Source organism: Limanda limanda, chromosome 5, assembly GCF_963576545.1.
Source record: "Limanda limanda chromosome 5, fLimLim1.1, whole genome shotgun sequence".
Taxonomy (NCBI): domain Eukaryota; kingdom Metazoa; phylum Chordata; class Actinopteri; order Pleuronectiformes; family Pleuronectidae; genus Limanda; species Limanda limanda.
The window spans coordinates 21,369,062-21,394,776 of record NC_083640.1 but is presented as its reverse complement, the minus strand read 5'-3'; the positions used below and the strand labels follow the sequence as shown (position 1 = coordinate 21,394,776).

Below are 25,715 nucleotides of genomic sequence, written 5' to 3'. Positions count from 1 at the left end.
GGGTGAAGTAATGAGCAGGGAATGTAGTCTGGTGGAAAGATTTCCTCAAAGCAAAGAATGTTTAACAGATAATTCATTATACCTGATGGATGAGATACGTGCTATGCGAATGTTGAAATCAGGATCTTGAGGAATATGAGTGCAACTGAATGCAAAAAGGTTTAATGAAATTTCAGATAAGAAGCTGCATCAAATTAAGGATTATATTATTTACTGTTATTCCAGAGTGGTCAGACTCTTTTGAAGATCGGAAAATCCTCTGGTCTGATGAATCAGGAGAAATTGGCAGGATTCAGTGTAAACAACAATTGGTGGTTGTGTTTCCTTGACTCACTTTGGGCACGTCCACCACTATAATGCATCAGGTCACCGTCTCAAACTGGTTCCATGAAAATGACAATGGTCTGTGGACTTCACTGGCTTTCCCAGTCACCAAATCCCGATTTAAAGTCTTTGTGGTTTGGTAGAACAGCATCATTCTAACCTAGAGACAAACCTGATTCATATTTACACACAGTTGTGTTCTGAACAGATATCCGTCTCTCGGTGAAGCTCCTCTCTTCTCCTTTCGCTCTATACTTTCAGCTAAGTTATCAGTGACACCATCATCATCCTGGAGATAACAATCTCTGGTTGTTTCAGTTTAGAAAATCTGTTCAGTGACATTCCTCTCAAATGTCTCTGACTCAGGTCTCTGGGCTTCTGGGGAACTACATCACTGACAACAATGAGATTCAGTGGAAAACAAATGTTTCAAGAATGTCAAACAGAAATGACAATAATTCAAATTCCCGACTGACACACGGATCAAGACTGAGCTGAGGTTTTGAACTTTGATGAGTGGTGTTGTAATAGTCTCGTTTCCGGCTCCAGTGCTGATAAGAGAATATTTGCCGTCACTGAAGGTTATGCTGGTGATATTGACTGGAACAGTGGTGCCCTCTCTCAGCTGCTGGTGGAATCTTGGTCTGTATACAAATAAAGTTATTATTATAAGATGCAGACAATCAGTGGTGCAGCTAAAACATCTATAATTCTGTGTAGGTGAGTGTAATTCCTATACTTGCAAATACAATTTACAATAGAAACCTTACACATTTAGATTATGTGCAGTCTTGAAGAGGGAGGAGCACTGCAACACACACAAGCAAAGGGGGAAAAAAGCATTAGAGCCTCACTTTAACTTTAAGTGTCTATGTCTATCTGATGTAAACAATCTAAAAGTTAAGGAGAATACTTGTATTTAGTTTAGTTTTTCTAACATACGTACGTTGATGATTCATTACCTTTTTGCTCCTGGGACTTCGGACAGACTGATAATGTGGAGCCCTGAGTGGCAGAGGCAGATCAGAGGTCCATGTGCAGAGGGTCCAACGACATTAACAAAACAGGGAAACATTGTGTTGCACATCCATTGGAGTTGATGATTATCTTTGACATCCTGTTGAAAGCAGGATAATTGATACTGTGTAATTACCAGGATGCCTTTTTAACAACATGAATTCCAGGGGGAGGAAAAAAACGAAAGTACTCGCAAAGTAAAACAACGGTGCTGTTTTCAGTGCGGCTGATCTGGATCTAATTAATGTGGCCCACTGAGTCACTGTGGTTTACCAGCTCACCATCGGGCTTCGCTCGTCACCGACAGGCTGCCGAGGTATGAAGCTCGGTCGTGGTGGAGGATAAATTGGCACAACATAAAAACGCAATGTGTGTAGAGCTACAGAACATATCTGTGGAGGAACTCAAAGAATTTCTAGAAACGTAAAACCAGATTCAGACATTAACCAATCGCTGTGCACACTGACTGAAGTAATAATGACTAATATCATCATTATATCACATTTTTATGTCACATCAAACCTGTGATTTTACAAATGTCACCTGATGTTTCGTTTTTGTTTGACAAAGCAAAACGCACTAAAAGCTGATGATTTCCACAGTAGTTTTATGTACAGCACAATATTAATATGGCACATCACAGTTTGTGATTACAGAGATTACAATAGAATACATATCAAACGCACATATTATTACTGTCGACAGTGCATGAAGCAATTTACACACAATAAATAATCAGAAAAGGAGATTAACAGAAAAAATACAGCCGTTTTTTTTGTTTGTTTTTTACAGAAATCAATTACGGTATCAGATAGATAAAGATTTTTGGCACTTGTGTGAGAAAAATGGAGTTCCTCTTCCAGAGTAGTGTGCATAGGTAGCCTTTCCATAAAACTATACATATATCAGATTTTTATACAATAATGTCAGTATATTTGTTTACTTTTAGATGCTCATAATCCCTCATAAATATTATTAAAAGGTGATGTGGAGAAATATTTGCACTCTCTAAATAGACTCAAATAATAATTAGCTTCTCAAATATTTTCTTTTAAGTGCTCCCGGGAAAACACAGCACAACTTCTGTCCACTTGTCCTAACGCCTCAGGTCCCAGTGTTTGTAGCACAAAGGTGCGTCGGCCATCCAACGTGTCCGAGTGATATTTTAAAAAACGAATCGTGACAGAAGTGAAAGTATAAGAGCTGATCTACAAAGAGCTTCTTTGCAAAAAGGCACAATGGCTTGATCACACTGCAGGAAGAGAAGGAATAATGGCGGATATACGCTGATAAAGGCACACACAGTATTTCGGCATATACTCCCTCCTTGCAACTATTCCCTTATGTGATTATACAGGTTTTTAAACATGAACTCTGCATCCGTCACATTCAGACGGATGCAAATGCAAACATTCACAAACACATATAAGCAACAAGTACATTTCTGTTGGTCCAGTTATACGTCAGGAAGCTTGGTTTGTTCCTCAGAGATAAACAACGTTCTCCTCACCTCCCTCCTCCCCGTTCTGTCCCTCCAGGGAGAGGTAAGCCTGCGGCGGAAGGAGCGGGGTAAGGGAGGGGGAGGAGGAGGAGGAGTAGTCCTCGCAAAGTCCGTGACCTGTGACCTCAAACCTCCAGGGACCCAGGGATCGCCTGTCCAATGGTGGGCTGAAGTCTGCTGGAAGGAGAACAACAGACGCTAATGAGACAAAGTAGAAACCTGAATTAGTGTCTCCCTCTATGGTCTGGCATGGTAACTCGTCTTACTGTTGTTGCTCCTCTGCGGCGGCGCGGTGACCCTGCCGCTGAACGGGTGGGCCGAGTCAGTCAGGGGGCAGCTGGGGCTGTTGCTGCAGTTTGGGAAGGTCAGGCCGTCTGGAGGCTGTTTGCTGTGAGCCTGACTCAGCAGGGCGTTGAGGCTGTTGTAGAGGCTGGCGCTGAGGCCCAGGCTGGCGGTGTAGCCGGAGCCTGGGGGGCCCTCGTGGTTCTTCCTGGACGTGGAGTGCAGACACTGGTTGTTGATCCCGGGCTGGAGGGGGTGTTTCTGCTGGAGAGAGACGAGCAGAGCCGCCTCGTTCTCGTAAACCGAAGAGCTGCCATCCAGACTTCCTGTGCGGCTGTGGCTGGACACCTGTGAAGAAAAGCAGAGGGGACACGGTTAACTCAGCAGTCGGTTTATTTCCCCCCCCTTCCTGTCTGTCGTCGTCCTCCCTCTCCTACCTTGACTCCATCCAGTGGTATTGTTACAGGCAAGCTGCTCTGGCGGCTGTGTTTCCAGCTCTGGAGAATCCTCTGCTGGTTCTCAATCTGCTCCTTCTCCCTCTCCACACTCCTCTGGCCCTCCCTCAGTCGGTCCAGGTTCTGCTGATACTCCAGCAGCTGCGCCTCCAGCTCCTCACGCTCACAGCGGAGACGCTCAGCCTCCAGGAGGCACTGCTGCTCTCGCTGTTCCAGGACGCTCTCCTGCTCATTCTGTTAACAAACAAGGCACATCAAAAATCAGGCACCATAAAACCCTTACTGCAGTGGTAATAGATTTCGTGCACAGGATATAAAACTTTAAAAAAATGTGCTTGTGAAACTTCAGTGCAACTGGGGTTTCGATTTGCAGGGTTAAAAGCTTTACATAAACATATTTTCTATTGTATGTAAAAAAGTGCTAGTGCATGAGTGAGAGGGCAGGAGGAAAACATGGCTCTACCAAAGGGTATATAATGGGGTTTTTTTCAGATTATATTCAGATGTGGTGGAATCAGCACCTTGCAGAGGTGAAAGACGGGTGAACCTTCCGTGGAATCAGAGATGCTCACCTGCTGTTTCTCTCTGACCAGACACTCTCGGTCCCATCGCTGCTGCTCCTGTTTCAGCCTCATGTGGAGCTTCTGCACCTCATCCACCTCCTCTTTCTTCCTCTCTAATCCCTTCTTTTCCACTTCGTCTTTCTTCTTGTCGAGGCTTCTCTGCTTCTCCTGCTCCTGGAGGAAAACAGAACCTGGTCATTTAAAAGAAAAGGTCACAGAAGTAAACGTCTAGTTTAAATTCCTCAAACTGCTCGATGAACTGGTGTGAGCCTACATGTGGTAAAACATATTGAATCTTATATGACTGGTACCAGACAGTTTTGGAGAGAGGAGAGGGTTCGGAGCTGAGGTCTCTCTCCCTCCTGGAGGAGGACTTTCTGGACTTCATAGCAGCTGTCCTGAAGCGTCACAGCGGCCTGCAAACACAAAGAGGAAACACGTTTATAACTTGACATAAAAACTGCCATTTCAACGGTGGATATTTAACATAAATTTAATCCAAATCTCTTGAAATCCCACATTTAAGCTGTTCAGGTTTAGATTTAAATCATATTTACTTGCTACAATATCAAATTCAATTGTTCCTTTTTATTGACATGCACTGTACCAACATATCTTATATTAACTATGTGCTTTCAATCCAGTTTTAAACTCATCACAAATGCCCAGATGTGTTTCCTCACCTGCAGACTGTAGAGGAGCTGAGTCAGGCTCTGCACGCTCTCTGCCACCTACAGAACAAGCCGTTATTACCGGGGAACACTAACTTACAGTTATCCACTCAGAAACATTGCTTATGGGGAACTGCATTAGTTGAACCTTTAACATGGTCCCTTTGTTGTCTCCTCTCCTCAGCTCGACGGCAGAGCTCCACAGCACACCGTCCAGCCCCCCCGTCAGCTCAGAGTCCGATCCGAGGGACGTGGAGCTCATGCTGAGCGTGCTGAGATAATCGGCTGTAGGGACGAGAACACGGTAAATGCTGCGTCAGTAAAGGTCAGGTGAGATGCGAACAGCAGTGTCAGGACAAACATGGATTTGCATTCAGAGTTGCAGTGCATGTCTGTGGCTCACGTTCAGAGGGAGACTCCTGGATGCTGCTGCCGTGACTGTTGTAGCTGCAGCACTCGGGTCCTCGGACAGGAGAGCTCGGAGTTCGGACAGAGACGCCGTCACGAGCCTGGAGAATGCTGACCAGGTTCTCTGCTGCAGGGGAAGCACACATCCGTCAGAACTCAAGATTAAGTCTGATTTCCAAATAGGCTATATAATATCGCTTAAACATAAATATCACACTTCATGTTTTTCATTTTTTTTATGGCCACATGCAGTTTATGTGCGATTCTTTTACTGACAGGTCCAAATGTTTGTTGTGAAAAAGCTCTATAGGGCAAAACAACTAACAGGACGGAAGGGGCAGTCGATAGAGCAAGGTGAGCACAGGCCTGTAAAGAGGGGTCATCAGCCAAAACAGGTAAAGCTGGTTTAATTTAATTTTTAAAAATTGTCTTTCAGGAGGGGGTCAGCTTGTTTCTCATGTTTAGATATTGTTCGAAATTTCTTCTTAAATGGATTTGCCACTACCAAAAAATAATTTGTATATGAAAGTTCATGTGGCTGACTGAGGCTGAGAAGAGAGTGAGCAGCTCCGTCACCTTCTCTGAGTGCGGCTGTGAGCAGTGAGGACGCCTCTCGCATAGTCTCACTGTCTGTGTCCGGTTGAACCAGCAGGTGGCGATGTGGCACAGCTTCTGGTGAGTGGAGGGTTAACTCGGTGAGCTCAGCGTACAGATGCAGCTTCTCCTCCAGGCTGGTGCAGATCTGCTGATCCTGACCCAACAGATTCTCTGCACAAAATGTAATAAAAATAAATAAATAAACGCTTGATAAGAAGGTATCAGATAACACGTGCATGTGGATACTCATATTTTCCTACCTTGGAACTTGGTGATCTTCTGGCCCCTCGCCTCTGCAGCTCGCCTCACCTCCTCTGACTCCGCACTTCGGTCCTCCTCCTCCTCTTCCTCAGGACACCTGCCAGGGAGATCAGTGGGTTAGATAATGAGTAACACGTACACACAGATTCCACATACTGTACACTGGACTTGTCGCACCTCTCTACAGCTTGGCGAATGTGTCTCATCCACGCATTCCTCTCCTCTCTGGTGGTGGTGTGAACTTCATACATCTCTGGTCCCACTGCGGAGGCAGAGATAAGGAACATCCCTCTCTCCTCGTTGGCCACTTCTCTGACAATGAGCTTCTGCAGAGGAATCACTGGAGGCTTCTGGTCCTGAAACAGTTGATAAAACGCCATAAACAAACGTGGGTGAAACTGGTTAGGAGGTATCGAGAAGCGGATGGACGGCAGGTCAGGGGATGTTCGGGTTGAAACTTACAACAGCAGCAAATACGAAGCGCTGGTCTTTCTCTTGTAGGAAAACCACGACGTCTGTGAGCAGCAGTGCCAGAGTGTCTGAAACAGGAGTGAAAATATATCTTAGACTTGTTGGCCCAAAACTTCACAAACCAACTGGCGATGATGACGTCATACAGACCTTTCAGACGTCCTGTGGCAGTCTTCCAGAAGACCAGCCCTTTGTGCTGCAGAACCCTGTGTTTGTTGAGCAGGTCCTGTTTGCGGAACACTTTGTCGTTCTTCAGCTTGGCAAAGCTCTTGTTCTCCAGCCGGGCCAGAACTTCCTGCAGCTCCTGCCACCTCTCGTACGTATTCACAGTCAGGTCCACGGCGGCGATGACGTCACGGATCTGAGCCAGGGCACGCGATAGGTCAGCGTGTTCCTGACTTCCCTCTGTCAGGAGAAAGAGTTTACAGAAGCGTAATTAAGAAACATGCATTAAAATGACAGGTTTTCAATTATACTGGCCTTAAAGTTAAGATTTAACTTTCAAATACTTGGCACAAGAAAAGAGCAAAATCAATCTTATTTATAATATTCTGCCACTTTGAAAAAAACAAATAGCTGAGTCACATGATGAACACAGGAAGTAACAGGGTTGTTTGTTCAGTGGAAAGTTATTGTATCCTCCTCTTCCTGCTCTGCTGGTGTATTGGGACTTTTACAGTGTTTAACCATTGTCCTTGTTCTCTCACAGCAGCAGGGATGTTATGTGAGTGTGTTTCACTCAGAACATTTAGACCCTGAGCCACGGCGCTGTCTTTTTTATTAAGTAAATAGCTAAGTTGTTGATTTCATTACTTTATATTCATGTAATAAAAACACATCTATTAGCTGGTAATGTGCATGAGAAATTTAAATTAAAGTTATCATAAACCACCTGATTGTAGAGATCAATTTGGCCATTGACAATTTGATGCTTTGATGCTGTTGCTAATACAGTATCTAGTTGCATAGTACACAGCAGTTGTAGTAGAAGTAGTCATAGTGACAGTAGAAGTAGTTTGGTAATATGTAGTAAATAAATATCTGCAGGATAATGTTTAAAAACATTTAGCTATAAACATACTCACATATTGGAATGAATTGTAAAAGGCTCTGGGGGCTGCTTGTGTTTACAGTTCAGTGCAGGACACAGAAGACCTGACTTACCCTCAGTGTAATGTAATATCCTCTCCAGCAGCACTGGATACTTGGTGATGCGCTGAGTGACCAGCAGGATGAATTCAGGCACCTCTCTCCGTCGGACCAGAGTGTTGTTGCTCTGTTGCTGTGAACGGAGGTGATAATCAAAAGGAGAACATCAGCAGCTCAATCAAGATGTTTTACTGTGAAACTTTAGTCTTTACAAGCACAAGAGGTTGAGGAGCTTACTCTGACAAAGTTCTGGAGCTTCTTGTTCTGCTGCTGCAGCTCTTTGAAGACGTTGACAGCCTCAGTGTGGTGACTGCAGAACTCACCGTACACCTGCTTCATCTTCTCAGCATTTTCATCTGAGAACTGAGAGAGAGACCGTCAGCCAGCGAGTGCAGACACGTTTCTGTTAGTTTGGATCCGCGAGTCAATCTCCACCAACCTGCTGAAGCAAGATGTCTCCAATCTGGTGGATGAGATAGTTCCGGTGGTTCTCGGGTTGGGATTCGGCCTCTCGGCGTTCCTGCAGCGCTCCGAAGAGGTTCTTGTGGAAGAGCAGCAAGGGATCCAAGCATGGGAAGATTCGGGCCACGCATTCCCAGTCGAGCTGCAGCTCCTCTACCATCCCTCTCCGGAACACCTCGGACATGACCGTCAGGGTCTGGATGTGGTGCAGCTCCGTCTGCATCAGCTCTGTGGGGGGGAGGCAGTGAAAGTGGATTATAGGAAACATCTGGAACTCCATGTTAACTGTTGCAGAGGAGATTATTTGGGCAAAGGTTTATGACATATTCCTTGTAGTGGAAGAAGTGTTGGATAAAATTGGTAAAACACTTTTTATAGAGGTTCACTTTAATGTGCAAGAAGGACATTTGAGGAAACATTTTGAGAAGCAAAGGTTTTCCACTGAGCTACAGAGAAGTAACTCTTTGGTTGAACCCAATAAAACCCATATATAGGATCTGTTTTACAATCACAGATAAATGTTCCTATAAAATGACACACCATTAAATACGAAAAGAAGTAGTAAGGAATAAGAAGAAACGAAGGATAGAAGGAAGAAGAAGTATCTCACCGTAAATGACATCCTGCCGTTTGATCGTGTGCCTCTCGTGTAGTCGACAGAACTCCGGACAAACCGCCAGACTCCACGACTCCACATCAAGTCCGAGCAGGTCGGCTGAGAAGTCGCTCAATAGAGGAGCATCGACAGCATCTGTGAGAGCAGAAGATAATTAACAAAGTCTTAACTCTGGCTCACAGCTCCCTTTACGGTAATTACCAATGTGACGGCTGAGAGCTTTAAAAGTCTCTCTTCCTCACCCTGTGCGATGATTGGCGGGTCCGTGGATGGGGGAGTGGCTGTGACCGGCGTTCCCTCATCAGACTGTGAACTGTTGGTGCACGCCGTCACGCTGAACTCTCCGTCCACCGCTGCTGAGTCACTCAGACGTCTGTCGGGGAAACAAATCCAGTCGGAATTGAACACGTTTGCATCCGGCATTGATCATTCAGTAGAGGTCATATTCAAATGATTCATATTGATGTACTGGTGACACCAGCGTGGGAACATTGTCATCCTACCTGCTGTCTATAGAGAGGGAGAGGCTTTTGGTGAGAGGGGCGACTGTTTCCCTCTTCTCTCTGGTCATTGCTGGCAGTGACGAGGAAGAGGAGGAGGCAGAGGAGAAAATGGAGGCTTGAGAGTTGTCTCTCAAAAAGTCTGAAGGGGGGACGAGGAGGAGGAGCAGGAAGAAGGATCAGTCACAGTTCAGATGTTTTATCTTTATCTTTGTGGACACTGAATGTAACAGTAACTGGATTAAAAAACAGGAGGTCTGCGTTCGTTATCTGTCATCGTTTTACTCTGCCTGGAGTTTACAGTTATAATTATGTGTTATAACCATAAGGTGGATTGGGTTTGAAATCAGAAACCAACAGGGACTACAGTAGAGCATGATCGATATGGATATTTATATATCGGCTGACATGTACTTTTTTTAATCGAGATCAATACGATTTCGTTATGAAAACCTTTTGACAAAGAAATGTAATTGAGGCTTGATATTTAACAGTTTAACCATAAACCTTATTACAAATAACTTTGAATGAAAACACAAATTCAATCAAATATATAGAACTTAAGAAAATAAACATATTTTGTAACATAAAATGTACATAAACGCACATATATTCTAAATCGTTTATTCAGCAAACACTGATATGTCTGTGAAAGGCACAATCGGACGATTTTTATTGGACAACCGATAAATTCGTCAGACTCAAGAAGACAGAGCTTCACATTTAAACAAAAATTCACGTTGATGAGAGAGACGCACTCAACCTCAGCACTCGGGCACAAACACACGTAAACACAGTCCAGGACAGATCCCCCACTGAGATGGATTAAACTGTAACTTCTTCACCAGGGAGAGAACAACAGGACGGAGGAGGAGGAGGAGCGAGTGGGGGGATGAGGAGAAATGGTTTACTTAATGCACTACAGGAGGAACGAGGGAGGACAGGTGAAAACCACATGAACCAAAGACAGAGGGGAGGACATGATGGCGGAGGAGGTGAAGAGGGGGGGGGGGACACATTGTAATTTGTGACTCACTCTGTGGGAGAGACGAGGTTTTGCTTTTCACCAGCGATAAATTCCTCTCCTGCAGCTTCTGGGGAAACACACGCTCACATTAACATCAACAGACGTAAATCATACTTTCAACTATAACATAACAGATTATTGGAGTCTAATAATGTCTACATGAAAAATATTTTTAAAGGACCCCCCTACAATACAATGATCGTGTTATTCAACACATTCCAGGAGTTCCTTTGTCTCACAGTGTTGGACAGTTGTTACCCTGCTGTACCACCTCCTCTCAGCCTGCCTCCACTTCAGGAATTGATTTATGTATGTGTGTGTGTGTTTTGTCTTTACAAAGAATAAAAAGAGGAGAAGAAGGAAACACAGGGAGCGAAAGAAGGAATAAACTGATGCAGAAGATCTGAGCTGGGGATGTTGCTGCACACCTCTCAGACTGATGGATATGGTGAAGAGACAGAAACAGATTTCTAAAAATGTCCTTAAAATGTATAAAAATGCAACATGAAAAGCATTAAGGATGACTGCAAGCTAATAAACACAGATGTAAACACAGCTTGATTGAAAAAATTGATAGCACCAACGTTTTGCATGGGACTGAAATGCGCCCAAAATATTTGCCGGAATTCACGAATGCAGAAAAACACTTTTTGGGGGGGGGGGGGATTACAAAAAGTAAACATAATTTTTGTATTTGCATCTCCACAGTGCTTCGTTGATTCAAATGAATACAGTAAAGAAGCAGTAAAGAGTGGAGGATTTGTCAAAGTCCAACAAATTCTGACTTTCCAAACTAGAGGTTGAACTGTGATAACACGAGATCCTACACTACCTATAACTTTTCTGTTGCAGAATATTTTAATCCTGCCAAGATTACGTCATCTGTTATTTTCTCTGACTTTATAAAGACAAGTAAACATTGTTTGACTGATGAGATCATACAAAAGGAAGCCCGTGTGTGACCCTTGATGTTCTTGCAAACATTTTAGAATAACAACACGTGATCTGTATCTGCGTTTTTTATCCGTGGCTGAAAGAAAAACACCCTCAAACATGCACTGTCCTTCCCTAGCAGCTGTTTCTTCTAGTGTTTGTCAAGTAATTTAGAGTGAACGTTCCCCTTGAGCTATCATGTGACCGTTCATCATTCTTGCTGGTTAGCTGGTTTTGGGGGATGGAATGAGGTGCGTGAGGTTGGTGGTTACCTTCCCACAGGCTGCAGCAGACTCTCTGCAGTTTTTATGGACGTTCAGGAAACAGTCTGCGGAGACAAAAGCAAAACCCGGATAATCATCATCGGTCAGGTGATAATAAACAAGATTGTCCAGATGTCCCTGCTCCTCCTGCTCGGCTCCTCGCGAGTGATGCTAAATGAGTGGTAGGAGGAGAACGGACTTCATGTCCTCTACTAAGCAAAACATCAAGGTGACACGTGCGAGGAGATTTAGACAAACCTTAAACAGCTCGGCCACCACAGGACATAAAACAACAACAGCACTGACAGTGTACTACTTACTGGAGCACTGCAGCAGCTCCTTCCCAGAAACCGACTTATCGCAGGCCACACAGAGAGCGGGACCAGATGGAGACACGGGAACAAACTGGTGGCCGTTGGCGGCTCCCGACTTCTCCTTCCCCTCCTTCACCTCTTTCCCCTTCACCTAGAATACAAGGCGTTCACAGCTGACGTTTACAAAAATCACCTGAACCACCAACGCAGAAATAACACAACAACGAGCAGTGGGCAGGAAGAGGCCGGCGGCGGCTGCGGCTAAAACACACCTGTTAAAGTGAAGCTGCGATAAAGAGGCCTCTGACTGAGCGTTTGTGTTTACTTGGTTAAGGTCCACAGGGACGGCTGCTGTTGTGCTGCTTCATCCTAGGGGGGGGGGGGGGGGCGTTAGGGGGAATCCTCTGTGCATGTGTGTGATATAGTTCTGTGTTTATTTTCTAATCAAACTTTACAAGGAAGTCTAAGAGTGCATGTTTGTTTTTGTTTTTGGACTGTTCGTGTGCATCGTGTGTGTCTGCACATACATGGAGGCGCGTTGTCGGACACATGTACCGTGTTTAGAAGAGTATACTATGGAATGTGTTTTGGTTCCTCACGCTGTGTGTGTGTGCGTGTGCATGTGTGTGGGGGGGTCTTCGTATTATGTAAGAGGATATTTTCTCTGTGTCCCGTTGCTAAGACCTGTAGAGAGAGCATTTTTCTCCCTCGCCAAATAAAAGCACAGTGAACATACAATGGCTCCCCAGCAGAGGAATTCTGACCTGGCTGGTCGGAGAGGTGGTAAAACCTTTTACTGCTCCACGAGTCAGACTGTTTTTCTCCACGGTTCAACTAAAGGGGCTTTTCAGTTATGTATTTAACACATGCCCGTGAAATCATAGCCGACAGAAATCACATTTTCCACTGGCGCCCAGTGTGTCGCCTCACCTTGGTCTTGTTGCGGGTGCTGGACATCCTGCTCTTCAGGAAGCTGAAGGTCCGGCTGACTTTGTACTTCTCCGACTCAGTCTTCGATGGGATTATGTATTTATCCCACTCCTCGTCCTCGATCCTGTTTCATGGGAGGGGGGGGCGGGGGGGGACATTTCAGTCAGCAGTTGTCACGTCTCCTCGCATCATTTTGGCTTGTGGAAGACTGCGGGATTCAAACCCAACATGCACACGCTTCATTTACCATATCTACATTTTGATTGGTGTTAATACACTAAGAGTTGAATGTTCAGGTTACACTGGTGTCATGCTGGAGTGGAGGAATGTCCAGACAGTCTTCCAGGCCCCCTGGTCTGCAGATTATTACTCTTAACAACATGCTTGGCATGCTTGGAAGTCACTATGGACTCTAGAGGATACTATTTATAGGATGACCTTGGCAAGATGCAATTAATAATGTGTCAACTATTTGTAGCAACTTATGCCAGGTACATTAGACATATTAGGTGATGGCTACAACAACACATCTAAAAGAAGGAGAAACACATGCAACAACTAAACTGTGGCATGACAATAAACGTGTAAACATGATTTAAGTGTCATATGTGACCAAATACAGCTGCAGAGAATCCGCGTGGTTAATGGATGAGTTGTGGAATGATTTGAGGGCGGGGGTTAGAATGAGTTAAGCCACGCATGCAGGGCTGTGAGGTTGCTCTGGTGAAAACATACTCTTTGAGGAACTCTGTGAGGGTGAGGTGTTGGACTGGTGCGCTGCTCTCCTCCTCTGCTGACTGGGCCCGCTTACGGAAACCCAAAACCCTGCATGGATACAACACACCTCAGACCGGGTCGCTGTTGTTCAGCTCATCAGGAGACTCACAGTGTTTATGATAGGTGGGACGTCTAAGATGAGAGACTACAAATCGTTTCTGGGCCTAATAAATATGAAAAGCTAGATGGAGACAGGATTTACATGTTGTTAACATTGGATGGACTGAGATATAGTGAGGGACAAACATGAGCCGATTTCAGACATGAACTCCAGAGGATGTCCAGACTTTCTCCAGAGTTTCCTTTCGAACACGAACAAAGCAGCAGGAGAATCTCTGCTCAGGCTGGTGCAGCAGGCAGAGTCAGGACGTAACGTTAATTCTGCTGCGGAGATCTCGTGTTTTTGTCATATCAACACTGCCGTTGATCTTTATTGCCAAAAACTCTCTTGATATCTTCGTCTGTGTATCTTCTTCGTGTGTGGCACCACTCTTTCATCCATTTTGCCGTGTATTAGGAACGTTATCAACACGCTCACGGTAAATCCTGCTGTGTCCTCACATGGGCTCCTCTGGACATTCTGCTAACTTTTTACTAAGGGACTGCCTGGAGAAAGTCCGCAGAAAGTCTGGAGGCTTTCACTCATACAGACTCTCCGGAGTTCAGTGCATGTCTGAAAGCAGCTAAGGTGAATGCACAATCTGGGGTTCTTCATATTTTAGTAACAATATGTTCTATTCTAAAATAAATAATCAAATAATCGAAAATGATCATCTAATTAATTGAAACAATCGTCTCAAATGTTTCCACTGTTAGCAAGGCATGGTCAAATAAATTGCATTAGCACATGATACATTTACGAAGGCAGTGAGATGAGCCATGAGGTGAATTATAACATGAATATGGATTAGAATAGTTATGGAATAAAGTAACATAAGCAAATGGCCACATGGCAGGAGACAAATGTTAGGTAAGTACAAGTTGAGGTCTATATCCAAAATAAATACTAAAATACTGTATGTACACACGGCCAATACCATAAATGTGGTCTGGAAAGAAGCTTGATGTTTCTGAGGTTTTTACATCGAGGAGAGACCTGAGAGTTTCTGTTTACTCAGGGTTATTTTGAGGTTAAAATCAGAGCATAGTCTGGCCCCGGCCTTGCAACAGGAAGTACGTCACATCCTGCACGCTCAGACCTCAGCCACAGGTCTAATAGATACACACACACACACACACACACACACACACACACACACATATATACCATACACACACACACACACACACTCGTCAACACCGGTGCCTAAAAACGGAGGAAGATCTGAGCAGGACTCTGCACAATGGAGTGGATATCGCCTGAAAAGTCACACTGGCTTTTACCTCTTCTCTCTGGGCGTCTCCGTCAGGCTGAACGCTCGCTGCTCTGTAATGTAGAGTAACAAAGACAGGCACATGAGTAAACCAGAAACACACGTCAATGAGACATCATTACAGAGGTCGAGACATTATTACAGAGTGAATCAGCCGAGGAGGTTGGAAACCATCATCACCGAATCAGAAGTGAGTAACAGGCAAAATGCAAGAAGTCCTCAAAGAGTCTGGATTCAGCAAAACCCCTCAAGAGAAAGAACAAACACAGCCAACGAGTTCTGCTTTGAAAGACCAGATGAGTGTAAACACGGAAAAAAATAAAGAGGGAAACAAATCCTATGCCCAAAGGGAAGCTAAAAGAAACCTCAGAGTAGAAACAGCTCCTCCTTCAGATAGAAAGTTATGCAGAGAACATTTTTCCAAAGCCTCAGGATTCCAACCTTTATTTGTGATTCATCGCAGAGAAGACAGAGGATTTTTGTTGTTTTTTTGACTATTGTTTCACTACTGAGAAACAAGTCCTGGCATCAGGCTTTGGAGAACGTCTGCTTCTGATCATCCAGCAACTCGAAATAATATTTGATACGTTCTTTACGGAGACAGTGATTGATGCATTGCACATTTGTGAGTCACCGACAAGAACTAGATCTCACCCCACACACAGAGCTGCACAATGTGGACAACGACGAGCAACATCATCGCTTTGTGAAATCATTTAACACCAAATGAAATGATTTGATTCCTCTGAGATGCAATTGTGGTACTCCAGTTTCTCCATCTTGTTTAAATATCAGCTATAAGCGTGTTTAATACATAAATTGTGTTTTTGAAATATAGCAAGCATGTCTTTGAATTGTGCAGCTCTTGATAATCAGCAGTTTGTCCAATGGTTCCCCAGAGAGAGCAAAAGAAGCCGCAGTGACATGACCTGAGCGACCAGCCGGCAGCGTCCTTGTACTTACTAACTTGGTTGAGGCGAGAGAGGGATTTAGAGAGAGATAGAGCCTGAAGTAGAGAGCGACCGCTGCTGCTGAACGCACCATCTACACGGGATAAAGCAGGGCCTTAATGCTGCACACTGCCACACTCCAGTAGTGGTGTTTTGCATCAAAACTGTAAACACACACGTAAACGCTACACAAGTTGATATATGACACCTGTCTGCCCCCCCGCCCCCTGTCAGACATGTGGCACATGTGTCCGTTCAGCTGGCTCCTGGGAACAGAGAGGTCACAGGGCCGAGGGGTCAAAGTTCGCTCACCTTCTGCCAGGTCGCCGATGGCTGCGTCTCGGTTTAGCAGCGGCCGTGACGGCTTTGCTTTGGGGGAGGAGTAGGAGTAGGAGCGCAGGCGGACCTCGGCTTCCTCCGGGTTCTTGGGTGAGAGAAGAGATCAGGAGTGAGCACAACAAGTTCCCAGGTTCGACTCCTGTGAGGAGCACAAAGCTGCAGAGTGCACAGATGAATCTGACTTTTCATGTTATTGATGGTTTTGGGCCTTTCAGCTGACGTTTGTCCACGTGACAGTTGTGTCTGCTGCAGTAAACTTCACTGGATTTTAAGTGTTTTATTGTGATTGATTGTGAAACATTTTCAGTTCAAACTGCTGTAAAAATATTTTGAAAACCTCTGATAAGGAGGGGATGTTTTCACCCCCTCTCCGTTTGTTTGCTGGTTTGTTTTCTGAGCAAGATTAAATAATAACAACCCAACTGGTTTCCACGAAACTTGATAGAGGAATGCTGCAGGGGTCAGAGAAGATTCAAGTTTGGTGCGAATCCAGAATTTCTTTCATCACTTTCTTGTTATTTTACATCTTCACTGATTTCCCATTGAATAATTCATGGATCTTGATGGAAATAATAAGGGAACTGATATCTATGAGTGTGTGGAAATTTAGTGCAGCTTGATTGAATTAAAAGGGAATATAGTATGCTCTTTAATGTCAAAACATAGGATACATGGAGTCTGTTCAGCACATCATGACTAAGTGAAAAGAGATCCTAAGGTGACCTGCTTCTCTGATCTGTCAACAGACTCTTCTACTCTGTCACTCTCAATTCATTCAATGAGTTCACAAAGGTCTGCATCAATTAGAAGAATCAAAGAAACTTTTGTATCTCCATCTAAAGGAGGGGGGGGGGGGTCTCCTGTCCTGATGAGGGTGTACCTTGGTGGACGCCGGTGTGCTGTTGGAGTGTGTGTGGTGGTTGAAGTCGGGCGATGTGTCGAAAGAGTCCCTCTCCTCTCCGGAGCTGGATCGCAGGAAGGACTGCTTCTTTAAAGATGAGCAGGGGTAGGAATGTCCCAGTATGTCCTCTTCCCCACTGTCACACTCAAGACTGGGACTATTTATACATACACACAGAAAGAGGGAAACTCACACACATGCTGAGGTTGTGATCCTGCAGCTACGTCAGCCTACATGGTTCAAGGAATGCTGTTCAGATTTATGTCAACAACAAACTGAAACTAGAGGATTTACTTAAATTTGGGTCAGTTTAGCTGAGGAGGCAGTCTTGTACACTACATCCTACAGTCTTGTACACTACAATATAATATGCTGCTTATGTCACCAAGATAAACATTTAGTATAAATCAATGCAGACAATCTCTATTATCTTAAAAAACTCATGATTGCTACAATCAGACAAAGATCAGGCTTTGAATCCTGCAGCTTCTGTCCCGACACAGAAGATCCTGCAGCTCGGAGGAAACTGGAAGGAATGTTCAGCAACTTCAACGCACAAACAGCTCAATTGTGTCCAGGCTTCCTGTCACTTTCCGCACCTTCACTGACGACAATCGCTACACCAAAAAAAACACTTTGCTGAAATTCCAGACGGATGATGCTTGGTTGTCTCAGTCTGAGTTGGTCACAGGAATGTTTATGTTTCTTATCAAGGAGATCAAAGCTTCTGCATCGGAGCAGAAGTTTAATCAGCTGCATTGATTTTTCAAATAGAATAAAGGGATTAAGTTAGTGTAGAGCTTTCATATTCTCAAATCAAAAGTTCTTCAATGAAACTGTTTACCCTGTGAGCGTGTTTGTATTTTTAATGCAAGGATCAGCGGCAGCAGTGTCCTACCTCAGGCCCCGGCTCGGCTCAGTCAGGCTGCATACCCTGCGATTCAGAGCAGGAGACGCTGGCAGGCACGACTGTCTGTGACGTCTCTGCGCTCCATCGAACAAACGGAAAGCGGAAGCCAGCGGGGAGGAAGGAAAAGACGGGGAGGCAGCAGAGGGAGAGAGGGGAGAGGTGCGCGGGGATGGCTCCCTGGGATTCTCCGGGCCGGGGCCTTGGATTCCCCTCTCCTCATTGTGGGGTGAGGATCTGTGCCGGCTCTTGGAGAAGTTCCCTGAGTCAGGGGGGGGCGTCGTGGAGAAGGATTCCCAGCACTGGCTGCCTACACGGGCCGCGGGGTTCACCTCCTCCTCCCCTGGGGAACGGTATCTGATGTCAGCGTCTTCCACCTGGAACAGATGAGCCAGATATTGACGCCAAGGAAGACGGACTTCACTGAGTGATTTGTAGCCACGGTAACAGAACATTTTACATCATATTGAGACTATTCTTGACTTGATGATCTAACTATGTAACGTACACTGTGTATTGTTTACCCAGTAAAACAGCAAAGTAAAATAGTACCAATGTCAGCTTGACTCACCTGGTCGACCAGCATGGTGTTGGCGTAGACTCGGTCTTTGCCGTGTATCATTGCCGACAGTCGGGCAGCGGCAGCCAGAGTCGGAGAGGAGGCCTGGCTCTCCCTTATGGACTGGCTTTTCTCTACAGAGAGGAAGGGAGCCACACAGAGAGAGAGAGAGAGAGAGAGAGGGTGTGTGTGAGAGAGAGAGAGAGAGAGAGAGAGAGAGAGAGAGAGAGAGAGAGAGAGAGAGAGAGAGAGAGAGAGCGAGAGCGAGAGCGAGAGCGAGAGAGAGAGAGAGAGAGAGAGAGGATTTTTCTATATTACATTTGGTTTCCACAGCAACACCGAATAACTCCTCACAAACACAGGAAGTGACATAGACATCCTGGGCAGTTGCATATCATTGTTCTGGACCAAGTTTCTCTGCATGAGTGTGTGAGTGTGTGTGTCTTTACACACACACACGTGAATGGGTGTGCATGGACTTGTGAGTGGGCATCTGTAGACATGTTTTTTTCCTCCACCCAGCCTTCGATACAGTGGCTGAGTGGAAATAACGCCCGGTGAGCACACAGTAGCATTGACTGGAGCCGCCTCAGCACAGTGGAGTCACTGTGAGCCGTCAGCCTGGGCTCGCTGTTAAACAGGAGAAAACACTCCTGCTCTCAACACACACACACACACACACACACACACACACACACACACACACACACACACACACACACACACACACACACACACACACACACACACACACACACACACACACACACACACACACACACACTCAATAAGTATTTGCAGCCTAACGTTATTAACCACAGCGCTCACGACAACGGGGCTTTGATGAGGCCTCCGTGCAGCACAGGGAGATATTGTTCAAGCTTGTTTGTACAATGTCGAGAAACTTAACACAATAAAGACTGAAGCTAATTGTGGCAGTTACATAAGCAAAAATAAAATCATGTTGAATCATAAGTAAAAAAAGAATGAACTCAGTAAAACTGAAGTGAGTAAATAATGGAAAATAAGGATCATGTGATCTGATTGGAAATTCCAAAGCAGCAACTGAATGGACCTGAAGCTGGGATTCTTTGTCATACAATGTTTCGAAGGTCTTGAACATCCCTGAAACTCGACTAAAGCCAACATGTACAAAACCAGTTTAAATGTAAAAATAGAAATGCAACTGGGCCAGCCCCAACTGCTGGTGAAGATCATGTGACATGATCGAAGCCTCCAAAACAGCTACTGACTGGGATTTGTCAACTCATTTTAAGGTCAAGCAAAAACTGGAACTCCCTTTGTTTTCTCACGGATGTGCAGCTCCAGATGTGCAGTAGTTTCCATTGGGTTTTACAGAGCATAACATTGTTACCTTTGTTTGTTAGTTAGCAGGATTACACACACACGACTCAACAGATGTCCATGAATCATTCATGGATCTTGATGTAAACAATCAGACCTGTTCATTTATGATTGTGTGCAATCTGGTGTGGATCCAAATATACGGTTTCATAAGGGTATGTAATGTATAAAGGTTTGTGCTCTACTGAGTGACAGTTTTCTTTTCTGTCTCCCAGCTTTTGAGCACGACCAATATGGATTTTTGGGGGCCGATACTGATACCAATTCTAGAGTGTGAAACCTTACCGATAATGATATATTGGCTGATAATTACTTAAGAAATGTGTTAAAACCCTTATGACAAAGATGTGCAATTTATAAAAAATAATATACTTTATAAAGTAAAATAGAAAAAACAAATAAAGCCAAATATAGAAAATAAACATTATTCTCATAAATAATTTAGCGACAAGTGCACATATTTACTGCATTGTTTATTATAAATGTTTTCATATTGCTGCATATCAGCAAATTCAGAAACCATTGAGAGTGTAAAAGGCTCATGTTGTCCAAGTGTTATTGGCCAACATGAATCACGTTATTTACTAATCTATCATCAATGTCTGTCTTACTCAGAACAAAGATTCAGTTTTTGCTGAATAATTACTGAACATCAGCACTAACGATGTAGAAATGTACGATAAAGTCTAAAAAACAACAGAAGCTTTTCTAATCTGGCCAGTAACTACCAGGACTAAGAAAATGACATCACCCCAATAAAATAAATCTGCCATCAGTTTCCAGTGAAGCTTCTAATGACCCTCACAGAAGCAGGTTGTGGTTGAATTCTTCTGCGCATGGGTTATGACTGTATTGTGCATGAGATGTGCAGTATTTAAACGTCACATTCTGCTAAGTATTCACTGTAAAGCCTCAGTAGCCCAGTTATATTGTTATATTCCTAATGACAGTCTCCCCTTACAAGGGTAAATGGCTGCAATGATGCCAGCGATGCCAAATCATGCATTTGACTTTTTCACCTAAACCCTTTAAGCAGCTATTAAAACAAGACTTGACCGTCTTCTCTCAAAACAAATCCAAAGTTCCTAGACTGCAGGCACCGCAGAATAAGAGGAGTCCAGCATCTGTAACAGAGAATAAATCAGACCAACAATTGGCTGTGCTTCCTGCAGGCGGTGAATCCAATAAATCCGAGAGGCAACAGGGAGTCGAGCAGACATTGATGAGGACAGCAGATGATCCCTGTTCCATCCCCATCACATGGACAGGAGCAGACTCGGGTTCAACCACTGCAGGACAGACCGCTCTGCCTCTAAACAGTATCTGCATAATGCACATCTCCCACAACCCCAATGTACTGTGAGTCACTACTACAATGGGAAATTAGCAGAAAATGGTAAAAAATGTGTTTTTTCTGCAAAAATAAAACCCATCTAGGTCTAGAAGACTGTGCATAAACCTGAATCCAGATCGACAACACCTGAGCAAAGTCCTGTCAGACCTTCTCCCATGTGGATCGCAGGACTGTCTTCAGTCTAATGTCAAATCCAGAGACCGGGGGTCAGACCCTGGGTGAGGGACAAAGAGCTGTTTGAAAGCAGATAGTGTTTCATATAAACCCACTTCGGGGACTTGACAGACAGGCCTGATAGTTCAAGTTCTGGGCCAGATCCAAAGCCACAGCTGGCTGCCACGGGCCCGATCGTTCACACACCTCTGACCCATAAACACCACCTCAGCGAACATTACTGTCAGCCGCTGCGATCTGTGTTTAACATTAGTTAACTGGGGGGGGATAACAGAGACGCAGGGAGTTCATATTACTAATAAGTTAAAGCCGCACAAAATCAATCTTTCTGCCGTAGACGCCGAGACAAGAGAACTCCATCTGCAGGTTGTCATTTCAAAGGGAGTTTCAAAGAATGCTGAGCCGTGTGTGGGGCTGTTTGTGTCGAGGCGCGGGGGGGGGGGGGTCTGCACACAGAAAGTATATTTGGAGTGATGTGATATTCAGAGCATGTCCCCGAGTGAGAGAGAACCCTATACAGTAGCAAGGCCTGCAGCGGCGGCGGCAGCAGTGGGGAACGCATGAGAGCCCGAGCTTTACTGAGAGCCAGACAAAGACAGCAGTCACTGCCAGGTTTCCAGCACAGGGCAGTTAAACACAGAGAGTGACCCTTCAACCCATGCACACCCCTGGGAGAGAGAGACTGAGGAAGGCAGGATGGAAAGGGGGGGAGGAGGGAGGCTGTCACAAGGCTTCTTTCTCAAGCTTCACTCTAATTTAGAAGCTGCACGGCAAAACACAAAAAGTTCAACGTAAACACAGAGTTATCAGTTGGAAGAGTGTAAGCACCCCGGCCTGTTTATTGTGATTACAAGAGGATCATTGGCCCGGGCTGCCCCTCTCCTTTATGAGGTAACTCTGGTTTTATGCACGGCACTAAACAACTGTCACTTTGGAGAGAGCTGGGAGAAATTAGGAGCAGAGAGAAATAATAAGCCCAGTCTAAAAAAGGAGAGAAAATAATCACAACAGAGGGTGTTATTACCTTATAAAAGGAGAGGGGTAATTATTTGGCTTTAGAGTTCTGGGAAGGCCGTTTAAATCATTATAACAATTGTCTACCAAAATCTACAAACCCCACTCTGAGTTATGACACCTGCGGTCGGACATCCCGCTCCAAGCATCACATTTTGTGCTCCCACAGTGTTTACATTTCAGCGTGTCACCCGGCCCTGGAGATCCAGGAAGAGGTAAACCGGAGAGAACGGTTGTCAGAGTGAAGAAATAAGCTTGTGGCACCGCAGCACCTGGAATCACACAGAGCTTTGCAGGTGCAATGTTACACCAGAGCTGTTTTCTGATTTCTGACTCCTCAAAAAAAAAAGTAGGTCTACGTTCCCTTGAATGCATGTTTAAAAAAAATTGGGTTAAAATGTTCTTCTGGCTCTGCTCCTCAGCTGAACAGCACCGACAGGCGTGTGGATAGAACTCTGCCGACGTCAGTCACAATTAAGAAGCAATAACGTGGATAATCTTGCAGAGGTTTGAAGTGAAAGATGAGGAAAAGACCACTGGAGTTGAGCCATGACACAGACATGGCAGTAACTTGATCTCACTGTGTGTGTGTGTGTGTGTCTCTCTCTCTTCTCCCCCCCCCCCCCCTCTATCAACACACAGCCATTTTCACACAGGCAGGGAACTGTTGAACCCTTCTGGTTTAATTTTATACTATTTTATGCATTCACTTTGGCTCCATCATGAATAATGATGAAGCACAAAACTTGTTTATCAAGATTGAGCAAAAGGACTAACTTCATTCACCTTCTATTTTTGATAAATCTACAGTAAACGCTGATAAACACTGGACTTCAGCTCCGGTGACACTTCAGTGACACCTTCACAAAAACTATGATTATCAAGTGCAGGTGCATGAGCCTGTAGACGCCACATGAAAGGACAGATTAAACCTCCTTTTTTGCACTTCATGGACACCAGCAGTCCCACGAGGGTAAAGCTCCCCACCAGGGTTCATTCATGCAAACAACAGTGTGGCCGGAGAGAAGCCCCGAACCACTCAATCAGCCTCGAGTGGACATCTGACATTCCCCAACATACTGTCAGATATCGGGTTACATCACCGGCAAACACGCAGCTATCTCACTCCCGGGGACCTGGTGATGCAGTGGAAGTTCTGACTAAAGAGTCTGCAGTGGGAACAGTCTAATTTTAACTTTATTGTTCCACAGTGAACGGTGAAACGTGGCTGCCAAGAGAGCAGTTTGCACTAAAGTTTTCCAGTCGCCATCTGTGACATGATGTAGCTGTAAGGCTGATCTATGCTGGAGGTGTTTACAGCCAGCAGCTTCCTCTCTGACATCAATCCACATGTTCAGTCTGATACCTCAGAAATCAATGTGCCTGACAGATGTTTCTGTCTGTGGAGTGCATAACCTGTCAGAGTGAGAGGAGGACAAGACAGATTTCCACATTGCTTCTCCGTTACCTTTCTTTCCCGTCTTCCTGCGCATCCTCATCTTGGGAAACGAAGGCCACGAGTAGTTGAACGGAGAGTCAGAGTCGGAATCCATGATCTGCTGCCTTTAAAGAGAGTCTTCCTCCAAACGGCTCAATGAATCAACAGCGCCTCAGTTTACATCATCCATTTCCCCAGTGGCAGAACAGACTGCAGAGTGTATGGCTGCAGCACTCACTCTCCTTTCTCCAGAGCCCGGCTGTAGACACTGACACTTCAGGAGTGAGCCAGCATGTTCCCCTCTGTCTCCCCCTACTACCCCTCCCCCTAAACTCCTACCCTTCCCCCTTCACAACTCTGAAACAACTGTCCAACAGAGCCGGGACCGAACTCTGCCTGCTCCCCTCTGCTCCTTCTCTTTCCTGCTCTATCCCTTTTTCTCTGGTCCCTCTGACTGACTCAAATCTGTGAGTCTCTCTCTTTGCCCAGCCTCACACAGCACTAGAGGGAGAGCGGTGAGGACGGGAGCAGGGGGAGGACGGTGTTGACGGCCGGAAAGAGTGAGTGAAGGAGGGAGAGAAACAGAGGGAGACAAAGTCAAATAGAGGAGTGACTTCAGAACCTACGGGGAAGACAAACATGGGGGCAGACAGCTCAGTGGAGGTGAGTCTCAGACACGGGAGGAATCATTAACCCTGTGGGTTCATGATTGTTTCACAGAGTCAGGAGCAGCACACACTCCAAGGTACAAACCCTTCACTGTGAACACGCCTGATGCCACGTCTGAAGAGAGTTGGGCTTGATCACTCCATTCTCTCTCTGTGTATCCTAGCATGTAAAAGCTGAGCTGAGGGGAAAGGGGTTTGTGTGTGTCTGTTTGTGTGTGTTTGTGTGTGGGTAGGGGTGTCAGCAGGTCAGCAGCCTCACCACTGTTTTCTTCTTCCATTTTCCTCCCCTTGCCAACCTGCAGGAGTACAGTGCCCCATTTGCAACCGGCGAGAACACATGTAAGTTTGGGCCGAGGTGGTGGGAGCGAGAGAATGGGATGGTGAAGGGGGTTTAAGAGACACCTCAGACAAAAGGCGTCGTGGAAAGAGGCCAAACGTGGGTTTACAAATGCACGTAAATGAAGGAATGTGATAAAAAAAAGACACAAAACAGGGAAGAGAAAAGTTTTGTAGGCAGAATACACATGGATGGTTGAACAAGAGGGGCACTGCTGCTATAGAAGTGTGTGTCTGTGTGCTGGCACTGTACTAGTGAACATTAATGCTGCCTTTGTGGGGTCTGTGTGAGGTTTACTCCTTTTTCCGTTCTCCAATTAGATCCCTCTGCTGGGGTCTGAGAATCCGGTTAGCGTTCCTGGTGCTGCGCTGATCGTCTGCTGCCACCGAGCCAAACTATCACTATCATAAAACCTTTCACTTGCACTCTTTCTTGTGTGTAACCCCTGTTACACACACACTATATTCGCACACTTCTCCACTCTCCTCGCCCTGGGGATTTGATCGAGCTGCTGGAAGACTGCATTCAGCAAAGCCCTGGCAACCCCCATTCATCCACAAACACCCCCTTTTCTCACTTCCCCATACCCCTTGCCCCCTTCAGAGCGCTCTTCCCCACTGCATGCTCCCTCTCAAACACACAAGTGCACACAAGTGCACACACACACACACACACACACACACACACACACACACACACACACACAACAACAACCCTCTTCCTTTCTTAAGCTGTGGGGAGCAGAGCTGCTCAGGATGAAGTGGTCTTTGCTGTTTGTTCACTAAACTCACATTAAAATGCTGACCTGGGAGGAT

General features: G+C 45.2%; 1 protein-coding gene across 5 annotated transcripts in view; it reads right to left on the bottom strand.

Annotated features, from left to right (window-relative positions):
* Window positions 1-1,901: 1,901 nt before the first annotated feature.
* LOC133001911 (rho guanine nucleotide exchange factor 28-like) overlaps window positions 1,902-25,715 on the bottom strand; it is a 38,907-nt gene continuing 15,093 nt past the window's right edge. Inside the window, exons 11-40 of one of the 5 annotated variants that reach the window (XM_061071621.1) lie at window positions 18,563-18,684; window positions 17,983-18,368; window positions 17,064-17,241; window positions 16,157-16,268; window positions 15,858-15,938; window positions 14,905-14,947; window positions 13,480-13,569; window positions 12,745-12,868; window positions 11,821-11,965; window positions 11,510-11,565; window positions 10,314-10,371; window positions 9,281-9,419; window positions 9,020-9,150; window positions 8,772-8,912; window positions 8,139-8,389; window positions 7,937-8,062; window positions 7,715-7,832; window positions 6,701-6,955; window positions 6,542-6,618; window positions 6,257-6,435; window positions 6,079-6,176; window positions 5,798-5,989; window positions 5,217-5,348; window positions 4,962-5,098; window positions 4,826-4,873; window positions 4,454-4,558; window positions 4,152-4,316; window positions 3,562-3,813; window positions 3,109-3,472; window positions 1,902-3,019 (exon numbers count right to left, since the gene is read on the bottom strand). In XM_061071621.1, the coding sequence (XP_060927604.1) occupies window positions 2,826-3,019; window positions 3,109-3,472; window positions 3,562-3,813; window positions 4,152-4,316; window positions 4,454-4,558; window positions 4,826-4,873; window positions 4,962-5,098; window positions 5,217-5,348; window positions 5,798-5,989; window positions 6,079-6,176; window positions 6,257-6,435; window positions 6,542-6,618; window positions 6,701-6,955; window positions 7,715-7,832; window positions 7,937-8,062; window positions 8,139-8,389; window positions 8,772-8,912; window positions 9,020-9,150; window positions 9,281-9,419; window positions 10,314-10,371; window positions 11,510-11,565; window positions 11,821-11,965; window positions 12,745-12,868; window positions 13,480-13,569; window positions 14,905-14,947; window positions 15,858-15,938; window positions 16,157-16,268; window positions 17,064-17,241; window positions 17,983-18,368; window positions 18,563-18,684 (4,499 nt within the window). In that variant the 3' untranslated portion in view covers window positions 1,902-2,825. The remainder of the gene's footprint in view (window positions 3,020-3,108; window positions 3,473-3,561; window positions 3,814-4,151; window positions 4,317-4,453; window positions 4,559-4,825; window positions 4,874-4,961; window positions 5,099-5,216; window positions 5,349-5,797; window positions 5,990-6,078; window positions 6,177-6,256; window positions 6,436-6,541; window positions 6,619-6,700; window positions 6,956-7,714; window positions 7,833-7,936; window positions 8,063-8,138; window positions 8,390-8,771; window positions 8,913-9,019; window positions 9,151-9,280; window positions 9,420-10,313; window positions 10,372-11,509; window positions 11,566-11,820; window positions 11,966-12,744; window positions 12,869-13,479; window positions 13,570-14,904; window positions 14,948-15,857; window positions 15,939-16,156; window positions 16,269-17,063; window positions 17,242-17,982; window positions 18,369-18,562; window positions 18,685-25,715) is intronic. The other 4 variants (XM_061071622.1, XM_061071624.1, XM_061071623.1 and 1 more) reach the window with 4 other exon arrangements.